The sequence below is a fragment of the Sus scrofa genome, chromosome 3, assembly GCF_054392235.1.
Source record: "Sus scrofa isolate SSC_HxYL_T2T_F1_AM1 chromosome 3, Sscrofa_HxYL_maternal_Yorkshire_Landrace_v2.0, whole genome shotgun sequence".
Classification (NCBI taxonomy): Eukaryota; Metazoa; Chordata; class Mammalia; order Artiodactyla; family Suidae; genus Sus; species Sus scrofa.
In genome coordinates, this window is record NC_139385.1 from 108,971,363 (window position 1) to 108,991,341 (window position 19,979).

At 38.4% G+C, this 19,979-nt stretch overlaps 1 protein-coding gene across 15 annotated transcripts in view; it reads right to left on the reverse strand.

Moving 5' to 3' along the window:
• PLEKHH2 (pleckstrin homology, MyTH4 and FERM domain containing H2) overlaps nt 1-19,979 on the reverse strand; it is a 126,047-nt gene that overhangs the window by 69,225 nt on the left and 36,843 nt on the right. For all 15 annotated transcript variants that reach the window (XR_014842053.1, XR_014842050.1, XR_014842047.1 and 12 more), the window contains exons 4-8: nt 11,927-12,076; nt 10,250-10,333; nt 9,569-9,650; nt 3,524-3,709; nt 204-1,165 (exon numbers count right to left, since the gene is read on the reverse strand). Coding sequence is in view for 3 of the 15 variants with exons in the window: in XM_021087574.2 (XP_020943233.1) it covers nt 204-1,165; nt 3,524-3,709; nt 9,569-9,650; nt 10,250-10,333; nt 11,927-12,076 (1,464 nt within the window). In the remaining 12 variants the exon portion in view is untranslated. The remainder of the gene's footprint in view (nt 1-203; nt 1,166-3,523; nt 3,710-9,568; nt 9,651-10,249; nt 10,334-11,926; nt 12,077-19,979) is intronic.

Genomic DNA, 19,979 nt, shown 5'->3' on the forward strand with positions numbered 1-19,979 from the left:
CGTTTGTTTTGATCCTTGTCTTATTTCTCCATTGGCCCAGAACTCAGGAGGAAAGAGAAGGCGAAATGGAATTCTAAAAACTGGGGCTTAGAACAAAGCTGGATTTGAAAAGCAACAGAAAAAGAAGTAAAGTAAAACCTGAGGATGAGTGTTGAGAAAAAAAAAACGAGTGTGCATGCGCTGTGCACAGCAGTATAACCTACCCAAGAGGGAAACCGGTGCAGGGGCGGAGTCGGAGGTTTGCCACAGGCCGCCTTCTTTACTGAGTCGCAGGTTTCGGGGTCATCTGAACATGGGGATTCCAGGGAGTCGTAGGAAAATAACCCATCATCACAACTCGTGTCCATATTCTCTAAAACTTCTGTACTGTCACCATCAACTAGATCAAGATCTGTTTCCTGAGGTCTCAGTGGCCGTATCATGCTTATAGCATTTCGGTTTGTACCAAACATCCTGTCGGAACTTAACTGTGGTTGGCTTAGATGTCTTTTGGCCAGTGCTACACTTATGCTGAAAACATTAGGAATCCTTAATTTGGGGGGTGGCATGTTTGAGGAAGGCACTAGCTGTGTGCCTCTTCCGGGGAGTGAGTTAGGATGCTTTGGACTCAACGCTGGGGTCAGAATGGGGCTTGGGGTGTTGGCTTCACTCGATGAAGATGAATAATCCAGTCTCTGAGACTGAAACTTTTTATTCAGTTCGTCTGAGGAACTATCGAGCTCTTTTCTACTTGATTCAGAATTTCCCTTTCCGAGGGGACAATTCTGAGCTTTCCACTGTGCCTCCTGTTGCCAAGAATACAGCTTCTTGTGTTCTGGTCTCTTTAAGCCAAAAGTCTCCTCTTCAAATAAAGAACTGCTGTCATCAGAGGCTGTCAGATACGTCTCACTGCCCATCCTGCTACACTGGACCCCTTCCTCTGATGTGTGGCTGGAAAGGGTGGACGTGTACCTGGACTTGGATCTTCCTTTGCTTCCGTCATCCTCATCGGAACTCCAGTCACTCCCGGGAGCCCCAGAATTCTGGGATATGCCACCGTCCATCACAAAGCTTGTCCTTGTTTTCCGATTCTGCTCTGAGACACAAGGAGTTTGATGCAATGTTCTCTGACCTCGGTTGTTTTCTTGAATTTGGTTGTCAATAGACTTTTCTGGAATTTCCATTTCTAGAAAAGCATACATTATATCGGCATGTTTCCCTTTTGGCGGGGGCTGCACCCAGCATTTCTAAGTTCCCAGGCCAGGGATTGAAATCCAAGCCACAGCTATGACCCACACCACAACTGTGGCAACACCAGATCCTTAACCCGCTGCACCAGAGTGGGAACTCTTGGCATGTTGCCTTTAATCATACAATCTTTCTTTATATTTAGCTTTATGTAACTACACTGTAAAAACTGGAATTTTCATATGAATTAATTTACATTAGCCTTTTGTCTGTCTTTTTTACGTTTGACAGTTAAAAGTTTTTAGTTTGAAAACTGTAAGTTTTCTATAAAACATGGGGCCCTAATACTTCAATAGAATAGTATCAAAATGAAACTTCTTTTTACAAAGAAATATGTTGGAAAAAAACCTGGTGATAGTCTAGGGAGAGATAATATAAGAAGCAAAATGAGAAATAGATCGACTCTAACGAATAAATGAGCCACTAAAAAAAAATGAACATGATTAATTCTATTTCAGAAGTAAAGAAAATCATAACCCACCCTCTTTCTGCTAAACTGCAAAATAATCATAAGTAAATTTAGACATAATAAATATAAAGCTATAATTTAAAAAAAAACTTTGTTCCCAAGCTTCAATATATGAAATAACGCAAAACCATGAAGAATACACACACAGAGGAAAGCTTCACTCTACTTCTGGTTTAATCATAGCTACAAAATGTGTCCTTATAATAACAGTCTTTAAAAATGTTTTTAGGCATTCCCACTATGGAGCATTGGGTTAAGAATCCAGCTTCAGCAGCTCAAGTTGCTAAGGGTTTGATCCCCGGTGCAATGGGTTAAAGGATCCAATGTTGCTGCAGCTGAGGTGTAGGTTACAGCTGTGGCTCACATTTAGTCCCTGGTCCAGTAACTTCAATATGCCATAGGTGTGGCCATAAAAAACAAAATTAAAAGAAACATTTTTAGATATGACTCATTTTTGTTTATAAGTAACAGGACAGACAAAATTGACTTCATAACCAGTGAACTAAAAATTTAGACGGAAGAGTACATAAGATACTTTGAAAATATGAAAACACAGATAGGACCTGCGTAATTAAGGAAACAGAGGATGAACAAATAAAGTCTACAGTTTGGTATCAGATAGTTTGTTAAATTTGCAAATGAGCAACAGCTGTAGTACAGGCAACCTCAGCTCTACAGAGCTGTGCCCAACTGACTGTTAGAAAGTGGGGACAAAAATAAATGACTTCTCAAAAAAGAAAAACATTCGTGTAAGGGCATCAAAGCAAGTGCTAAAGGAGCATTCTGAATGCAAAAACATTATGTAGTTTTCAGAATTTCATAACCAAGCACAGAGACAGCTTTTCGACCTATAATTTTTCTCCTTTGGAGGAAGGAAGTAGGAATTGAAAACACTCAGGATGCAAATTCAAGTCTCTCTAAAATATTTGGGAAAAGGCATCCTAGTAGTGGTAAAGCCAGCAGCCACTTAATAAAGCACAATTTAGAGGGGCTTTTAAGACTAAAAGATAGGTCCAGAGTTTAAACATGTGGACAAATATTTTCCTCTCTGAGGCAATAAAGGGAAAATCAAAATAGTTACTAAATTGTCCTCTGTGTTCTTTTTCTTTATAAGTTTGCTGTCATATTTAATTACAGAATGAAAATTAGATAATTTTTTTATATTTTAAATAAAGAATAGTAAGTTCATACTTCTTTTTGTTTGTTTGTTTTCTTTTTGTTTTTTTAGGGCTGCCCCATGGCATATGGAAGATCCCAGGCTAGGGGTCAAATTGGAGCTGCAACTGCCAGCCACAGCCACAGTCACAGCAATGCCAAATCTGAGCTGCACCTGAGACCTACACCACAGCTCATGGCAACACCAGATCTCCAACCCACCGAGTGAGGCCAGGGATTGAACCTGTGTCCTCATGGATACTAGTCAGGTTCGTTACCACTGAGCCACAATGGGAAGTCCAGAAAGTTCATACTTCTTATCTGAACTCTAAAACTTCTTCTTTGCAACTCAGTTAAACAAGTACGTATGACTGCAAATACTTGTTTTAATTTTAAATACTACTGCTACCTAAGGCAGAAAAAAGTATCAAGGGAAGAAAAACAATTTTTCCTAAGCATCCCTGGCAAAGAGTCTCAAAAAATACACAAGAAAACCAGATACACAAAGTTAAATGCTGTATTGCTCTTTGAAAATAGCCTCATAAAACATCAAGTTGTCAAGGAAAGTGAAGCTATATTTGCATTAATCTTAGCAAATGATTTTTCCTTTTAAAAAAGTCAAAGTATTCAAAAAAAATGTCAAAGTATTAAATTCCTTTAGTCCATAAATACCTTCTACGTCTTTTCCTTCAGAGAACTCAGGTTCTTTAGATGATATCTTGCTCATTTCCTCAGATTTTACAACTTGAGGAGGACTCCTTGCTCGGGATAAAAAACATCCAAAAGTCAAACTGCTCAGGCGCTGGCCTTCTGAAAGCTTTGGTATTGAGACGGTGGAGGACTTCTTCCCTTGAACTTCTGCAAGGTCATTAATCAAAATCAAGATCCAAATTTTTAGTAACAGCTTGTAAAACAGAGAACCAAAGCATATAAAAACATGGACAGATCACTCCTTATACCAGAAAAAAGCCTGAATTTCATCTTTTTTTATGTATAGTAACATGGAACCCTTAATGTCCAGCAGCACACACCAATGTTTAAAATCTGTTTACATATATTTTTTCATAATTTTTTTTCACAGCCACACCTGTGGTATATGGAAGTTCCTGGGTCAGGGGTCGAATTAGAGCCGCAACTGAGGTTTATGCCACAGCCACGGCAACACCAGATCTGAGCCCCATCTGCGAACTGCCCTGCAGATTGCAGCAACACTAGATCCTTAACCCACTGAGTGAGGCCAGGGATTGAACCTGTATCCTCACAGAGGCAACACTGCGTCCTTAACCTGCTGAACCATCATGGGAACTCCTGTTTATATATTCTGAATGTACAAAATATTTTCTAACTATAAAAAGGAAAGTATCTAATCCCTTTAAAAGTAATTAGTTCTCAAACAAACAAAAAGGCACACAACAAACAAAAATCCAGATTATAAACAACTAGAGAGTTATACAGCTTCTTGCAAAATCTGGTACTTACCAATTAAGTACTGGCAAGTACCAATTAAGTATTAGTAAAATTTGATTGTTCGGTAATGCTACTAATAGTGAGGATAAAGAAACTGAGGTCTTGTTTGCCAAGATAATCCAGGAAAATTTAGATAATCACTGGGGCAAATATCACATGATCACTGGAACAACTTTTGCTTATTTTAGTTTTCAGTAAGCTTCTAAAAAGAAAGCAGATGAAGGGGCTTGGTCTCTGGTGACCACAATACGGATCTCTTAATCACTTCCTTAAAGAAAAAAAAGGGGGGGCAGGGGACCAGTTTCTAGATAAGAGAATTTAGATAGCTAGGGGAGTCATTACTCAAGCACCTAATCAGAGGTTTAATTTATCTTCCAGGACTTGGAATACTGCTGCTTTTAAGATCAAAACCCTGGAGATCCCAGTGATGGTTAGAAAAGTTTCCAAAGAAATTAACTTCTTAATTCTGGGAGAAGACCAAAGAGTTAAGTAGCAACTGACAATTGAATATAGAAAAAAACACCTTTACACCATACACAAAAATAACCACAAAATGGATTAAAGACCTAAATATAAGACTGGAAAATACAAAACTCTTAGAGGAAAACATAGGCCAAACACTCTCTGACATAAACCACAGCAATATCTTCTCAGATCCACTTCCTAGAGTAATGACAATAAAAACAAAAATAAACAGATGGGACCTAATTAAACTGAAAAGTTTTTGCACAGCAAAGGAAATCCTAAAGAAAACAAAAGAAAACCCACAAAATGGGAGAGAATATTTGCAGATGAAGCGACTGACAAGGGATTAATCTCCAAAATATATAAATACCTCCTGCAGCTCAATACCAAAAAACAAACAACCCCATAAAAAAATGGGCAGAAGATCTAAATAAACTCTTCTCCAAAGAAGACATACAGATGCCCAAAAAACACATGAAAAGATGTTCAACATCACTAATTATTAGAGAAATGCAAATCAAAACTACCATGAGGTACCACCTTACACCAGCCATAAATGGCCATCAACAAGAAATCTACGAATAGTAAATGCTAGAAAGGGTGTAGAGAAAAGGGAACCCTCTTACACCATTGGTGGGAATGCAGACTGGTGCAACTACTATGGAGAACAGTATGGAGATCCCTCAAAAAACTAAAAATAGAATTACCATATCATCCAGCAATCCCACTCCAGGGCATCTACCCAGAGAAAACCATGACTTGAAAAGATACATGTACCCCATTGTTCACTGCAGCACTATATACAATAGCCAAGACATGGAAGCAACCTGAATGTCCATCAGAGGAGTGGATAAAGATGTGGTACGTATACACAATGGAATATTACTCAGCCATAAAAGGGAGTGAAATAATGGCACTTGCAGCAACATGGATGGACCTGGAATTATCATGCTAAATAAAGTTAGATGGTGAGACAAAAACATCATATGCTATCACTTATATGTGGAATAGAAAAAAAAAAAAGGATACTATGAACTTATGTGCATAAAAGAAACTGACTCACAGACTTTGAAAAACTTACGGTTTCCAAATGAGACAGGCTGGGGGGACAGGGATGCACTGGGGGTTTGGGATGGGAATGTTGTAAAGTTAGGTTGTGATGATGGTTGTACAACTATAAATATCATAAAATTAATTGAATTTTATAGTGTATTCCTTCAGATGTATCCTTTAATATTTTCATGCTGATCATTACTCACAGAGCTAATTCATGATACTTTAATAATCACACACACACACACACACACACACACACACACACACAATTTTGTTTTTTATTTTTGCTACGCTCACGGCCGAATCTGTGCTATAGCAGTGATAGGAGCCATAGCAGTGACAATGCTGGATACTTAATCTATTGGCTACCAGGGAACTACTATACATATATTTTTTTGAAGTACTATGTTATATCTATATCCATCACATCTATTCTCCAGTAAAGCCTAGGTTCCAAGGATCAATAATCCTGGAGTTCCCGTCGTGGCGCAGTGGTTAATGAATCTGACTAGGAACCATGAGGTTGTGGGTTCGGTCCCTGCCCTTGCTCAGTGGGTTAACGATCCGGCGTTGCCGTGAGCTGTTGTGTAGGTTGCAGACACAGCTTGGATCCTGTGTTGCTGTGGCTCTGGCGTAGGCCGGCAGCTACAGCTCCGATTCAACCCCTAGCCTGGGAACCTCCATATGTCGCAGGAGCGGCCCAAGAAATGGCAAAAGGACCAAAAAAAAAAAAAAAAAAAAAAATCCTTAGTCTTTAAGACCTAAAAGGCTGTCAGTTAAGACTGGAATTGCAAGTTAATAATATCAGGAAAAATATGGAGTTCCTGTCTTGGAGCAGCAGAAACGAATCCAACTAGGAACCATGAGGTTGCAGGTTCAATCTCTGGCCTCGTTCAGTAGGTTAAGGATCCAGATTTGCCGTGAGCTATGGCTTAGGTTGTGGACATGGCTCAGATCTGGCGTTGCTGTGGCTCTGGCATAGGCCGGTGGCTGCAGCTCCGATTAGACCCCTAGCCTGGGAACCTCCATATGCTGCTTCAGGTGTGGCCCTAAAAGACAAAAGACACCAAAAAAAAAAAAAAAAGAATATCAGGAAAAATAACAGCATTTTGTGAATGGGCTTAGTACACCCAATCTGGTTCAAAGAGGATGAACATCATAAAGAACCTAAAACTTTAATATGGAATTCCCCCACTCTATATAAAATAGATAACTAATAAGGACCTACTATATAGCATAGGGAACTCTACTCAGTATTTTTTAATAGCCTACATGGGAAAAGAATCTGAAAGAGAATGGATATATGTATATGTACAAGTGATTCATTTTGTTGTACACCTGAAACTAAGACATTTTACTTATTTGTTTGGGCCACATCCAGGGTATATGGAAGTTCCCAGGCTAGGGACTGAATCGGAGCTGCAGCCAACAGCCTGTATCACAGCCACAGCAACATGAGATCTTTTGTAATAAACCAGTAATCCAGGGAGTGAACTGTCCATCTGAGTCCTGTGAGCCTCTCTAGCAAATTACGGAACCTGAGGAAGAGATCTTGGGAACCTAGATTTACAAGCTGCTGGATACCCTGTACTTACGAAAGTTTGTGAAGTGTGTGTGTGTGTGTGTGTGTGTGTGTGTGCGCACGTGCTCAGGATGGGGGTGGATAGTTTTATGGGGCTGAGAAATCTGGTGCCATCCAAGTAGATAATGTCAGAACTGAGTTAAATTTGTAGGACACCCAGCCAGCATCTGCAGAGAATTGGGGAATTCGGTGGTGTGGAGAAAACCCACCTCATGCTAGAAATATTAAGAGAAAGAAAACAGGAGGTTTTTCTCTTTACAAAATGACAGCAATAAGTATTAACATGCAGTAAACAAAATGCTTTCACATGTCCTATAATCAAGAACCCCCGTGAAACCAAGAAGACATTACAATCACCATTATACTGACGTTAAAAAAAACAACACAAAAAACTGCTGGAGATAAAACACAGCAATCAAATTGTAAAGATGACTTCAAAGGCCAAGTTCATGCTACCATACCAGGATTTTTCCAATGTATTCTATGAAATCCCAGGGCTGTGTGGAAATATCACACAGGATGCAAGAAATGCAAGAAGAGGCATGAGTGAGGCTGAGGCAGGAGGTAGATGGGCTCCAGGATAGACATTTGCAACTAGCCTCTTATTTACACTTCTTGAGGCAGGAGATAGGTACAACTAGCCTCTTATTTATACCTCCTGAGGCAGGAAATAGGTGGGTTCCAGGGAGAGGTGGGGGCCAGGGACATTTACAACCAGCCCTCTATCTATACTTCAAGATAGAAATAACAACAGGCCCAAGGCAAATAACCAGTACTTGTCTTCTGTGAACTTACTAAACAATGGTAATGACAGGATCAAAAGAGGGGTCAAAAGACCAAGAGGTCACATGCTCCCCATCCTCAGGGTCAGGGAGACCCCAACTACACATGCACAGAGACCCCTCTGGGTCAGAAAGGGAGGGGGTGCCAGGCCACAATAAGTCTGGATAACCTTCCCACCATGCTTTCCTTTGGAATTCATCTTGACCAAAAGATGCACATGCAGATAGGGGGAGGGCCCTGGGTCTGGTCAGGTGTGAAAGATAAAACAAGATAATTGGACAAAGGAAGATAAAGACCTGGAAGAATTGTCCTATACAAGTGATTTAAGTCACCTCTCTTGCCCACTCATCATTCAGGGGGATCCTCGCACCCTCACTCCTTTAGGTGTGTATTACTACGTTGCTTTTGCCTTAGACAAATAGACTAATTCTCTGTGTGCTCTCCCGCATGCTGTACTGTGTTTCTAACAAGGAACTTTACCCCTGTCTTTGCCTCCTTGAAACATTCTTGCTTTCAACAGGGGGCAAGAATCAGGGCAATTCTGCTTTCAGCCTCTAGTGGCTAGGATTCCTGGTTTTCATCCAGGGTGCCCAGGTTCAATTCCTGAGCAGAGAATTAAGATGTCATTCCAAGCCATCCCCTTCTGCTGTCTCTGAAATCAAGACAAGTCTGCAGCACTCTAGACACACCACACAATACAGTTTTTACCTATTTTATCTCTTGAGATTCTACAGGACTAAAAAAAAATTGTTTTAAAAAGAGTTCAGTTGCTAAATAAAAGTTTGAAAAGCACTCTAAAAGGCCATGGGTCTAACAAGCATGGGCTATACATACACCCTGCTAACTCACCTCCTCTTCAGCTCAATGTGCACTTGAGTGGCTATCACAATAATAGCATATTTAGTAAATCTCTATCTTTTAACGCTACCATCCATCCTTAGGCTTTAAAGTTGAAAAGAAAGAAAGTAGCCCTAAGCATTGGAAAATGCAAAAGGTTTATTACATTATAAAATTCTGCTCAAAAACATTCAGGTTGGAAGAATTGCTGATCACGATGTTATGAAGTGAAAATAGAAAACAACCGGACTGATTTTTTTTTTAAATAAACATACTTGAAATTAAACATGCAAATTAGTATTACCTCCTTTGTGTTATAAATCAATAAATACCTCACTCAACTGTTATTCACTACTGTAGCTGTGCTAACATTGGATATGTGGCTATCTAAATTTAAATCAATTCAAATTAAGTAAAATGCAAAAATTCAGTTCATTAGCTGTGATAGCCAATTTCAAGTACACAGCAGTAATATTCTATACAGGCAAATAAACCCAACCAGGCTAGCTTAGTCAAAGTGCTCATACCTTGTAGTTTTGACTGCATTGTTCTTATCTCTTCGGTTTGGTTTTGGTTGATCAAACGAAGATTCTGATTCTCCAATTCCAGCTAAAAGAGCATAATGGTTTTCTTTTAATACAGGGGATATTTCTAAAATGTACTAGTAAATTATAATATTTAGAAAAATTTAATATCTAATTAAATGTAAGTAAAATACAAAAAAAGTAAATGCCTGCCGAATTTATCAGCACAGATTATTAATGTAGATAATTACGGCTTTAATACTTACTTTTTCCTGAACGAAAAGTTTTCAGTGTTTATCACCCCCTATGTCTTTCCCACTGTAAAATTATTTTTAACCAAATTATTTCAGCATTTAGTCTACCATATAAGCCAAATAATGTCTACTTCTCAGATACTGAATACATTAGTTTTATGAGACTGACACATATATTCTCTCATTATTTAAAATTAACTAATTAGAACTAAAGTAAAAAATAAGGCTACTTAACACTGATTACCACGAGTCTATCAATATTCTTATTTTTAGAAATACACTGGCCATTACAGAGAAAGCTGCCTGTCTCCTGTTTACAAAAAGCCATCAGCACCACCAACTGAGGGTTTTGCTTCATTCAGACATTCTGGTGACTTATCTATTCAAAAGAAGTAAAAGGTAAAGAAAAGACAAATAACTCAATAAATACCTCATTCAACTTAACTGTTACCCATTCTTTGATCTTAGCTGCTTTCTCTTCTATTATTTTAGCTTCTTGAATCCTTATTTGTTTCTGAAATAATAGCAGTTTGTTTAGTTCAAACATAAGCTCACTGGTCTGGAAATGCTACATCATAGAGATAAAGGCAAGTCCACTTAAAACCTGTTTCCAAGTTAAGATGTCTACCTTCAAATGACCAAACAGAGGGAAAAATGAGAATGGCTGTCCAGCAGATACAATCATAAAGGCATATCCCAATATTTCTAGTCTTAACATCTCTATTCTCTTTCTCTGAAAGATCACATACTGAAATCAATCCACTGAATCTATCAACAAGATCAAGTATTTCTAGAAACGGTCTAGGCTTTAGAACAGCAGTATAGAAGTCAACCAGGTTAGGGAGAAGAGAATCAGAATCTCCTCTGAGGTACGACTTGTTTTACCCTCAATTGCTAGCTTTATTTATTTGTTTATTTATTTTTGTCTTCTTAGGGCCACACCCACCGCATATGGAAGTTCCCAGGCTAAGGGGTCGAATCAGAGCTACAACTGCCGGCCTATACCACAGCCACAGCAACGTCGGATGTTTAACCCATTGAGGGAGGATCCCTGGCCTCATTGATCCCACGTCCTCATTGATCCTAGTCAAGTTTGTTAACCGCTGAGCCATGATGGGAACTCTTCAAGTGCTAGTTTTAAAAGATTCATAAATAATAAAGATTGAGGGAGGGGGAGGGAGTGGGAGGGATCGGGAGCTTGGGCTTACCAGACACAACTTAGAATAGATTTACAAGAAGATCCTGCTGAATAGCATTAAGAACTATGTCTAGATACTCATGTTGCAACAGAAGAAAGGGTGGGGGAAAAAATGTAATTGTAATGTATACATGTAAGAATAACCTGACCCCCTTGCTGTACAGTGGGAAAATTAAAAAAAATATTAAAAAAATAATAATAATAATAAAGATTGAGAAACTCACTCACATCTACCAACTTTTAAATCTAGTTATGGTCACAAAACTTCTGAGAATGTGACTATCATACAAATCTCAGTTGGGTGGGGGCTGAAAACCACTGATCTAAAGGAACACTGACCCCCAGGAAATGAAAAAAAATGCTGAAAACAAATGATTAAACATTTAGCAATTTTGTAGTGGTCATATTTAACTGATGCTAAGCAATCATTTAAGTAAATAACCCTAAAAAATGCAATATTTTCCTAAAATTAAAAAAATACTATACTTGATCTCAACAAAGTGGTTTAGAAACAGTGCATACATTTCTAAGCAGAAGGATTAGTGTCAAGCACATATTTAAAATATGACATTCCATAAACATTTCCAACACCCTGACAATCTAAGGCAAAGATTTGTTTGAAACAGTTTTACAGACATAAATGTCTGCTGATAACCAAGTGTTTTCAATTTAAGGAGTATTGTTATACCCAAAAGGTGGCAGATGTTGCCTTGAAATCACTCCAGACTTAAAGTGAATGTCATTTTAATTTACAGCTTTCACCAATAAGTGTGATGCAATCCTATGGATTAGCCAACTAAGATTTCTGACCAAAATGTAGAAATTTCAGCTTTCTCTTTATTATCTTTGTGATTATGCATAAATGAATGCACATATTTAGAACTATTTGATGATCAAATTCTTCCTAACCTGCTCCTCAAGTTGCAGTTCCAAGTTTTGAATGATGTCATCTTTTTCCTGTAGCAGGGTTTCCAGATCTTGACACTTTTTGTACAGTCTCGTCTCTGATTCACTGGTTTGAATATTAGCTGCTTTTAATTTCTCTTCCATAACTTGTACCTAAATGCCGAGGACAAAATATTAAAATTATGCACGTACTTATCATAGTCTTAAATTCAGAATTTTACTTTAACCTTAAATAGATACCTAGAAGTTATCATCATAAAAAATACTGAATAGCAAGTTTTAATGTATTTAAAAATTATAAAGTCTGAAGACTATTTTGCCAAGTGGTATCATCTCTGAGGCACATGAGGGAACAGAAAAGATTCTTAGAACATTGCTATCATATAAAGAAAAGTATATGTTAACTAGAGAAATAATAATATGCAAAGTATTTCATATCAGCTTAGAATTGGAAGGTTTCCAGTCCTCATTTTTTCATATTTAAACAAAGTAAGAATATCAAGTAAAGGTGAGTAGTGACATAAGATTCTGGATGATCTAGTATAAAAACACATTTGGGGGAAAAAGGAATTTAGATGAAAAAGATACACATATACAACAACAGCAACAACAAAAAACAAAAGAACCATAAAGCCCCTGTGAGAAAATCATAGAAAGTAAAAAAGATGACAGGAGTTCCTTTGTGGAGTGGCGGATTAAGGATCCAGCATTGTCACCACAGTGGCTGGGGTCGCTATTGTGGTGCAGGTTCAATCTCTGACTCAGGAACTTCCATATGCTGCAGGTGCAGCCAAAAAGAAAAAAAGTATGACAGTCAAGATATAGGTAGGAGAGAACATTCCTCGAGGGTTTATTAATTCAATACTTTAAGAAGTATTTAATGAACACCTGCCAAGTGCCATGGCTATTCTATGTCCTAGGAAGATATCAGTGAATAAAACAGACCCCCAAACTTCTATCTGCATTGAAATCACACTCTTGTGGGTAAGAGAGATCACAAATATAATAAAAACATAAAAATCACACAATATGCTACAGAAGGCAATAAGGGTAATGAGAAAACTAAAGCAAGATAAAAGAGATCACTCTGGCTAGGGATTGTGGTGTCTCAATTTTAATATCTAAGATACATGGGCTCCACTTGGATCTTCTGCAAAACACATTGGGCATATGAAATCTTTGAAGGGATATCTGAAATATTAATGACAGTAAGGGAGAAAATAAAGCACTGGGCACTGTACATAATATTAAGGTTTTTATTCTCTATACTCCAAATAGATAAGAATGTAATTTTAGTAATATTTTATCTCCTTTTTTTTTAATGGCAGCCCTATGGCATCTGGAAGTTGCCAGGCTAGGGGTCAAATCAGAGTTGCAGCTGCCAGCCTATGCCACAGCCACAGAAATGCAGTATCCTGGCCACATTTGTGACCTATGTTCCATCTTGTGGCAATACTGGATCCCCAACCCACTAAACAAGGCCAGGGATTAAACCTGCATCCTCACTTATACTAGTCAGGTTTATTAACCCACTGAGTCACAATGGGAACTCCTTGGTAATATTTTAGATTATAGGGGGCAAAGAAGAAAAATGTGTAAAGTCACTTGACAAATTAAATATGACAGTTAAGATGAAAAATTTTAAACTAGTAAAACACCTCTGAAAGATCGCAATGAACTTAAAGCTCAAAAATACTTGCCTAATGCAGGCTCCTAGAAGGAGGATGTTAACGTCAGTTTGGTTTTGTTTTTTTTAACCATGAATACAAAGTTTCATCTGTTCCTTCACTGTGTAAATGTAAATTTAACTCAAACGCCAAAAGTGTCCTATTTAAATACCACCCACATGGCTGGGAACTATGAAAATAAAAGTAGACCCCCCAAAAATAAGAGAAAAAGTATATTCCACTATCCAAATGATATTTTTAAGTTACCTTAAGATTTAGATTTTTAATCATAATAATAGCCCTCCAGCACTGTTGGTAGGAATGTAAATTGGTACAACCACTATAGAAAACAGTATGGAGGTACCACAGAAAACTAAGAACTAGAACTACCATATGACCCAGCAATCCCACTCTTGGACATATATCCAGACAAAACTTTCCTTGAAAAAGACACATGCACCCACATGCTCATTGCAGCACTATTCACAATAGCCAAGACATGGAAACAACCTAAATGTTCACCAATAGATGATTGGATTAAGAAGACGTGGTGTATATACACAATGGAATACTACTCAGCCACAAAAAAGAACAAAATAATGCCATTTGCAGCAACATGGATGGAACTAGAGACTCTCATACTAAGTGAAGTAAGTCAGAAAGAGAAAGACAAATACTATATGATATCACTTATATCTGGAATCTAATATACGGCACAAATGAACCTTTCCATAGAAAAGAAATTCATGGACTTGGAGAACAGACTTATAGTTGCCAGGGGGAGGGAGTGCAATGGATTGGGAATTGGGGTTAATAGATGCAAACTATTGCCTTTGGAATGGATAAGCAATGAGATCACTTATGATGGAGCATGATAATGTGAGAAAAAATAATGTATACAAGTATGTGTGACTGGGTCACCTTGCTGTACAGTAGAAAAATGACAGAACACTGTAAACCAGCCATAATGGAAAAAATAAAAATCATTATTAAAAAAAAGAGACACAGACATAATCAAAAGGGGAAAAAATAAACAATATAGCAGACTTTCTGCAGTAAACAAGAGGTCCTCTGTCCTTGTTTGCAAGGACAAAGGCCTGTATCATAGACGCTATCATGAAAAAGAATCAGAGCAGGACAGAAAGCTGGGCAGTTAATACCAAAGGTTGGTCTTAAGATGATTAGCCAGTTCCATGTAGCATATTCTGTAGCTAAGGAAGCAAGCAAAGAAGAGACCAAGTGTAGAATGGTAGTTCTCCTCCAGGGAGAGAGTAATAGATCATAAACCTCCAGAAAAACAAAGTTAACTGAGTACGAAGAAAAGTAAATATTACAAGACCTACATCTACAGTCTTCTTTTATTAAGTTGGAGCAAGTCACTCTACAGACATTGGGCTGCCACATAAATTGTCCTATTGCTGAGAAAAGGTCTACAGTCCTGAAAAACTGTGATTTGGGAGTACTCTTCTTCCATGAAAAACACATTCAATTTGAAAGGCTTTCTCATTGTATGAATGCAGGCTACAGTGGGAGGTCCCTGGCTGCATCTTTGCCTTGTGCAACTGTTTCATTTGACTGTTTCTTTTACATAAACAATGTTCCCGGGCAAGAAAAATATTGACAAAAGTGGCAAAACTCTCTTAGCCGGAGAGATCCCAAAGTAGTTACAGGCAACCCTCTTACCAACTGGCCTTGTTAGAACCAAGTTCCACAGGATTCACCAGCCTTCCTTGGCAATTAGGATAAATAAGAGGGCTACAGAAAAGCCAAGAGGCCTAAAGAAAAACCAAGCAGCTTTTTAAAATATCTTACCATAAGTACACAGAAAATTGGCCAGATCTTTTTCCAATCACATAACATGAACCATACAAAAATTTTAACCACTTGGAGACTGGCCAAGTCTCCTATGAATTCAAATTAGTTGTTAAATAAATTCTTGCAATTACCTATCCATGGATATCCTTTGGTGAGGAATGCTTTGTACCTTCAAGCTACTTTTCTCCTTTACTTCCAGGAGAGGCATCTACCCCTCTCAGCACACTCCTCAGCCATTTCCCCAAAGTCCTGTTGATTAGGAGTTTTGTGCAGTAAAGGGTTAATTCAGCAGACTTGGGGTGCTCAAACCCTGTACATTCCAAAGAAAGAACTTGCCCTTGACTGTTTCCTTGGAAATAATCTCTGAGCCCTTGGAATATTCTGCCTGATAAGACTGTCTCTATAAATCTGACCTATTGGGCCACACCAGATAGTTTATGCTAACAACGTGACTTACACTGAATGCCTTTTTTGTTCATGTACCTGGGTCATGGGCCACATTGTATCAGTTTGACCTCTGAGGGCAGGTGTTGGAGACTGAGTAGTTAAGGTGGGTTACAGATCCATTCCATGTCTACAAGACCAACCCTAACCCTACCCACAATAAAAGTCCTGGACACCTAGGCTCGGATGAATATCCCTGGTTGGCAATATGTCGTGTGCTGTTGCACATCACTGAGGGAGAATCGGGCCCATTCCTGTGCAAGTGCACTGTGACAAGACAACTGGAAGCTCCCATCTGGTGTCTCCTGGACTCTGTCCTATGCACATTTCTCCTGTGCTGATGTTAATCCATATCCTTTCACTGTAACAAACCATAACCATGAGTATAACAGCTTTTCAGGATTCCATGAGTCCTTCTGGGGAATCATCGCACCTGAGAGTAGTCTTGGGGACCCAGATGCAACTTGCAATGCTATTTTTCATTTTCCTGTCTATACTGGAGAAAGCAAAGATTCAAATATTGGTCCCATTGTAAGTACCCATAGAAATACTTCCTTCTTCCCATTTCTAACTTCATCCCTCCTTCTCTCACTACGAGTAATTAAGATGTGACTATATATATATATTTGAGTGGAGGTTGAAAGGTTCTATTTCTATATAAGCATTTCAATGGAATAATAAAAATACTTAATCATTCCAAAATATATTAAAGAAAGGGATTATTGAATATTTTGGATCCCAGACCATTTTCCAGTTATTTAAAATTTATTGCAAATTAATTAATCATCTAGTCATATTTTAAACACAGTTATTTTGGAATGGTATTTCATAATTTATGCAGTAAGACCAGAGCCAGTTTCACTGAAGGTGAAAAGGAACATTGAGGGATAAAGTAGGTTTCCATGTGATGAAACAAATCATGACAAAGTCCTAGATGTTAGGCTGACTTAGTGATCATTTATTAAAAACCAAAAATGACTTAAATATTAAGAACCAACTTTATGAATGGCAGATCAGCCCACATATTAGAACAGTCGGAAGGAAATTTAAATGGAGCCCCTACCAAGTCTGAATTAAATACAAGCAAGGGACTGATCCAAGGACAGAATGAAGGAGTTCCCTTGTGGCTCTGTGGGTTAAGGATCTGGCATTGTCACTGCAGTGGCTCGGGCTGCTGCTGTGTCATGGGTTCCATCCTGGCCTGGGAACATCCACATGCTGCAGGCCAAAAAAACAAAACAAAACAAAACAAAAAACAAAACCAAAAACCAGAATGAAAAGACAAACTTCTGCAAGGGAGAGTATCTACCCTTCTTTGGTTAGCATAAATTAGTGTGTTAGGTTGGATTAAATAATTAATCAGATACTTATGAAGGAATCCTGTGTATCAGTACCTCCCGAAAAGTTTGCGACTTTTCTGCCTCACAAGAGTCCTAATAAGTAGTACTGGTTTAAACTGCACATACTGCTTTCAAAATCTGTGAACAACAACAATGAATATGTACTACAACATTCAGTATAAAAACTGCCAAGATTTCTCTGGAATAATGTGTGATTTTTCTTTTTCACAAGCAACTTATTTAATGGTTATGCAGGTGATGCCCACACATTAATTAAAAATGAGGGAAAACGTACAAAGCTGAAGTGTAGAGTTGACCTGGTTTCAGCTGACTCTTGCTTTTAATGGTGAAACATTCTTTCTGGGTTAATATAAATACAGTTTAAGTCTTTGGATATGGCTCAACGACAAAGGAAAAGCTGAATTTAAGCAATATAAACAGCAGATCAGCCATAGTTCCATGGAAACTGTTACAGATAGCAAAGGATTCAGTTACTCTAAGTTAATAATATTTACTTAGTCTTGCAAAGGCAAAAAAAAGGAAAAAAAGTAATATAATCAGTGTATTGGAATTCATCTGCTGTCTATATTTCCTCTTAACTTTTAGATTCATTATGAAATATTTAAGAAAAAATTCTTCTGAAGCATAATAAAATAGGTACCATATAAATTTAAAGTGTTGTGACAGGGAGTTCCTGTTGTGGCTCAGTGGGTTACGAATCCGACTAGGATCTTTGAGGATGTCGGTTTGATTTCTGGCCTCGAACACTGGGTTAAGGATCTGGCATCGCCATGAGCTGTGGTGTAGGTCACAGACATGGCTCAGATCCTGCACTGCTGTGGCTGTGGTGTAAGCCAGCAGCTACAACTCCAGTTGGACCCCTAGCCTGGGAACTTCCATATGCCACAGGTGTGGGGCCCTGAAAAGCAAAAAGGTATTGTAACAAAAAGAAATATCTAAGTTTTTACTTAATTATGCAGAAACTCTGGGAGAGTTGCAATTTTCTCTTTTTGGGGGGCGGGGAGTGGTGAGGGGAATGTTGACTAAAGGCAGTATGTCTAAAAGAACCAGCCATTTTATGTTTTTGCTTAAAAACGTAGCACACAGAATTAAGTAATCTTATACCTGATATCCTCAAAGGACAATTTCAAATAAGAAACGCTTCTTGTTTAACTTATTAAGATCAGTGGTTGGGCTCTGAGGGCTACAAACGGCCATGCTCTGCTTCCCTTGAATTGGTAATGGGGATTTCTTTTTTCCCTTAAGAGCCAGTGTGGCAGAGGTGGGGAAATAAAAAAAAAAAAAAAAAAAAAAAAAAATCACAAAAAAATACTTAGTTAATTTTCAAAGCTAAACAAATTTGCTGCATATATGAACTTAGAGTTTTAAGAAAAGGCAAAACAAAACCATCCTCAATTTCTTTAATTTTTTCCTGTAACATGAACAGTTAAAGGAGAGAAAGGGGAGGGAAAGAGAGGGGGAGACTAGGCAGAGTGATGTATGGAGACAGCTGCGGGTACAGAGATAAAGAGAGATGTCACCAAGAAAGGCCAAATCCTTTCACTGGAAAGGGAAAGACAAGGAAGGAGACGTGAAAGTCAGAGGGGTCAACAAAATGACAAACATGTGCAAGGGGTGGGGCCGAACAGGACTTACGTACAGGGCCCACCACAGAAAAAGACATTTGGGAGTTCCTCTCACGGCTCAGTGGTTAACGAATCCAACTAGAAACCATGAGGTTTCGGTTTGATCCCTGGCCTTGCTCAGTGGGTTAAGGATCTGGCGTTGCAGACACGGCTCAGATCCCGCGTTGCTGTGGCTCTGACATAGGCCAGCAGCAAAGAGCTCCGATTAGACCCCTAGCCTGGGAACCTCCATGTGCCTCGAGTGCAGCCCTAGAAATGGCAAAAAAAGACAAAGAAAAAAAAAAAGAAAGAAAGAACGAAAGAAAAAGACATTTGGTACAGAGTGACAGAGAGTGACATAAACACAAGAGTCTTTCTTTTAGAATGTAAGTGAGCTTTCATGACTTTTCTGTCAATTGTTGGGTTTTTATAGATATAAGTAAAGAGATTACTATTTGGTCCCATCATCTAAAGAACATCAAATACAAAAAAAAAAAAAAAAGGCAGCATACATCCTTATCATTACTACCACATCTGTATCAAAAGCTACATTTGGAATTCCGTGGTAGCTCAGTGGTAACAAACCTGACTGGTATCCATGAGGACGCAGGTTTGATCCTCAGCCTCGCTCAGTGGGTTAAGGATGTGGCGTTGCCATGCACTGTGGTGTAGGTTGCACACAAGGCTTGGATCCTGAGTTGCTGTGGCTGTGGTGTAGGCTGGCGGCGGCAGTTCCGATTTGACCCCTAGCCTGGGAACTTCCATATGATGTAGGTGCAGCCCTAAGCCAAAAAAAAAAAGAGAAAGGGAGAGAGAAGAAAAGAAAAACTACATTTGAGGTCTTAAAGAATCATTGTTGATTTTTTGATGTAGTCATGGTGCTGTAGTTATGATTTTTAAGTCTTCGTTTTTAGATGAGTTACTGAAATACTCATGGGTGGACTGATATGATGTCCAGAATTTGTTTCAAAATAACCCATTGCAGGGGTGGGGAGGTGAAAAGTGGGTGGACGTTTAGACTAGCCCCGAATCAACTAATTGCTGAAGTTGATGATGGGGGTTCATTACACTATTTTGTCTACTCTTAGAATGGTTGACATTTTGCATAACAAAGTTTTAAGATTTTTATCTTCAAATATACTTAAGAAAATTAAGGATTAAATTA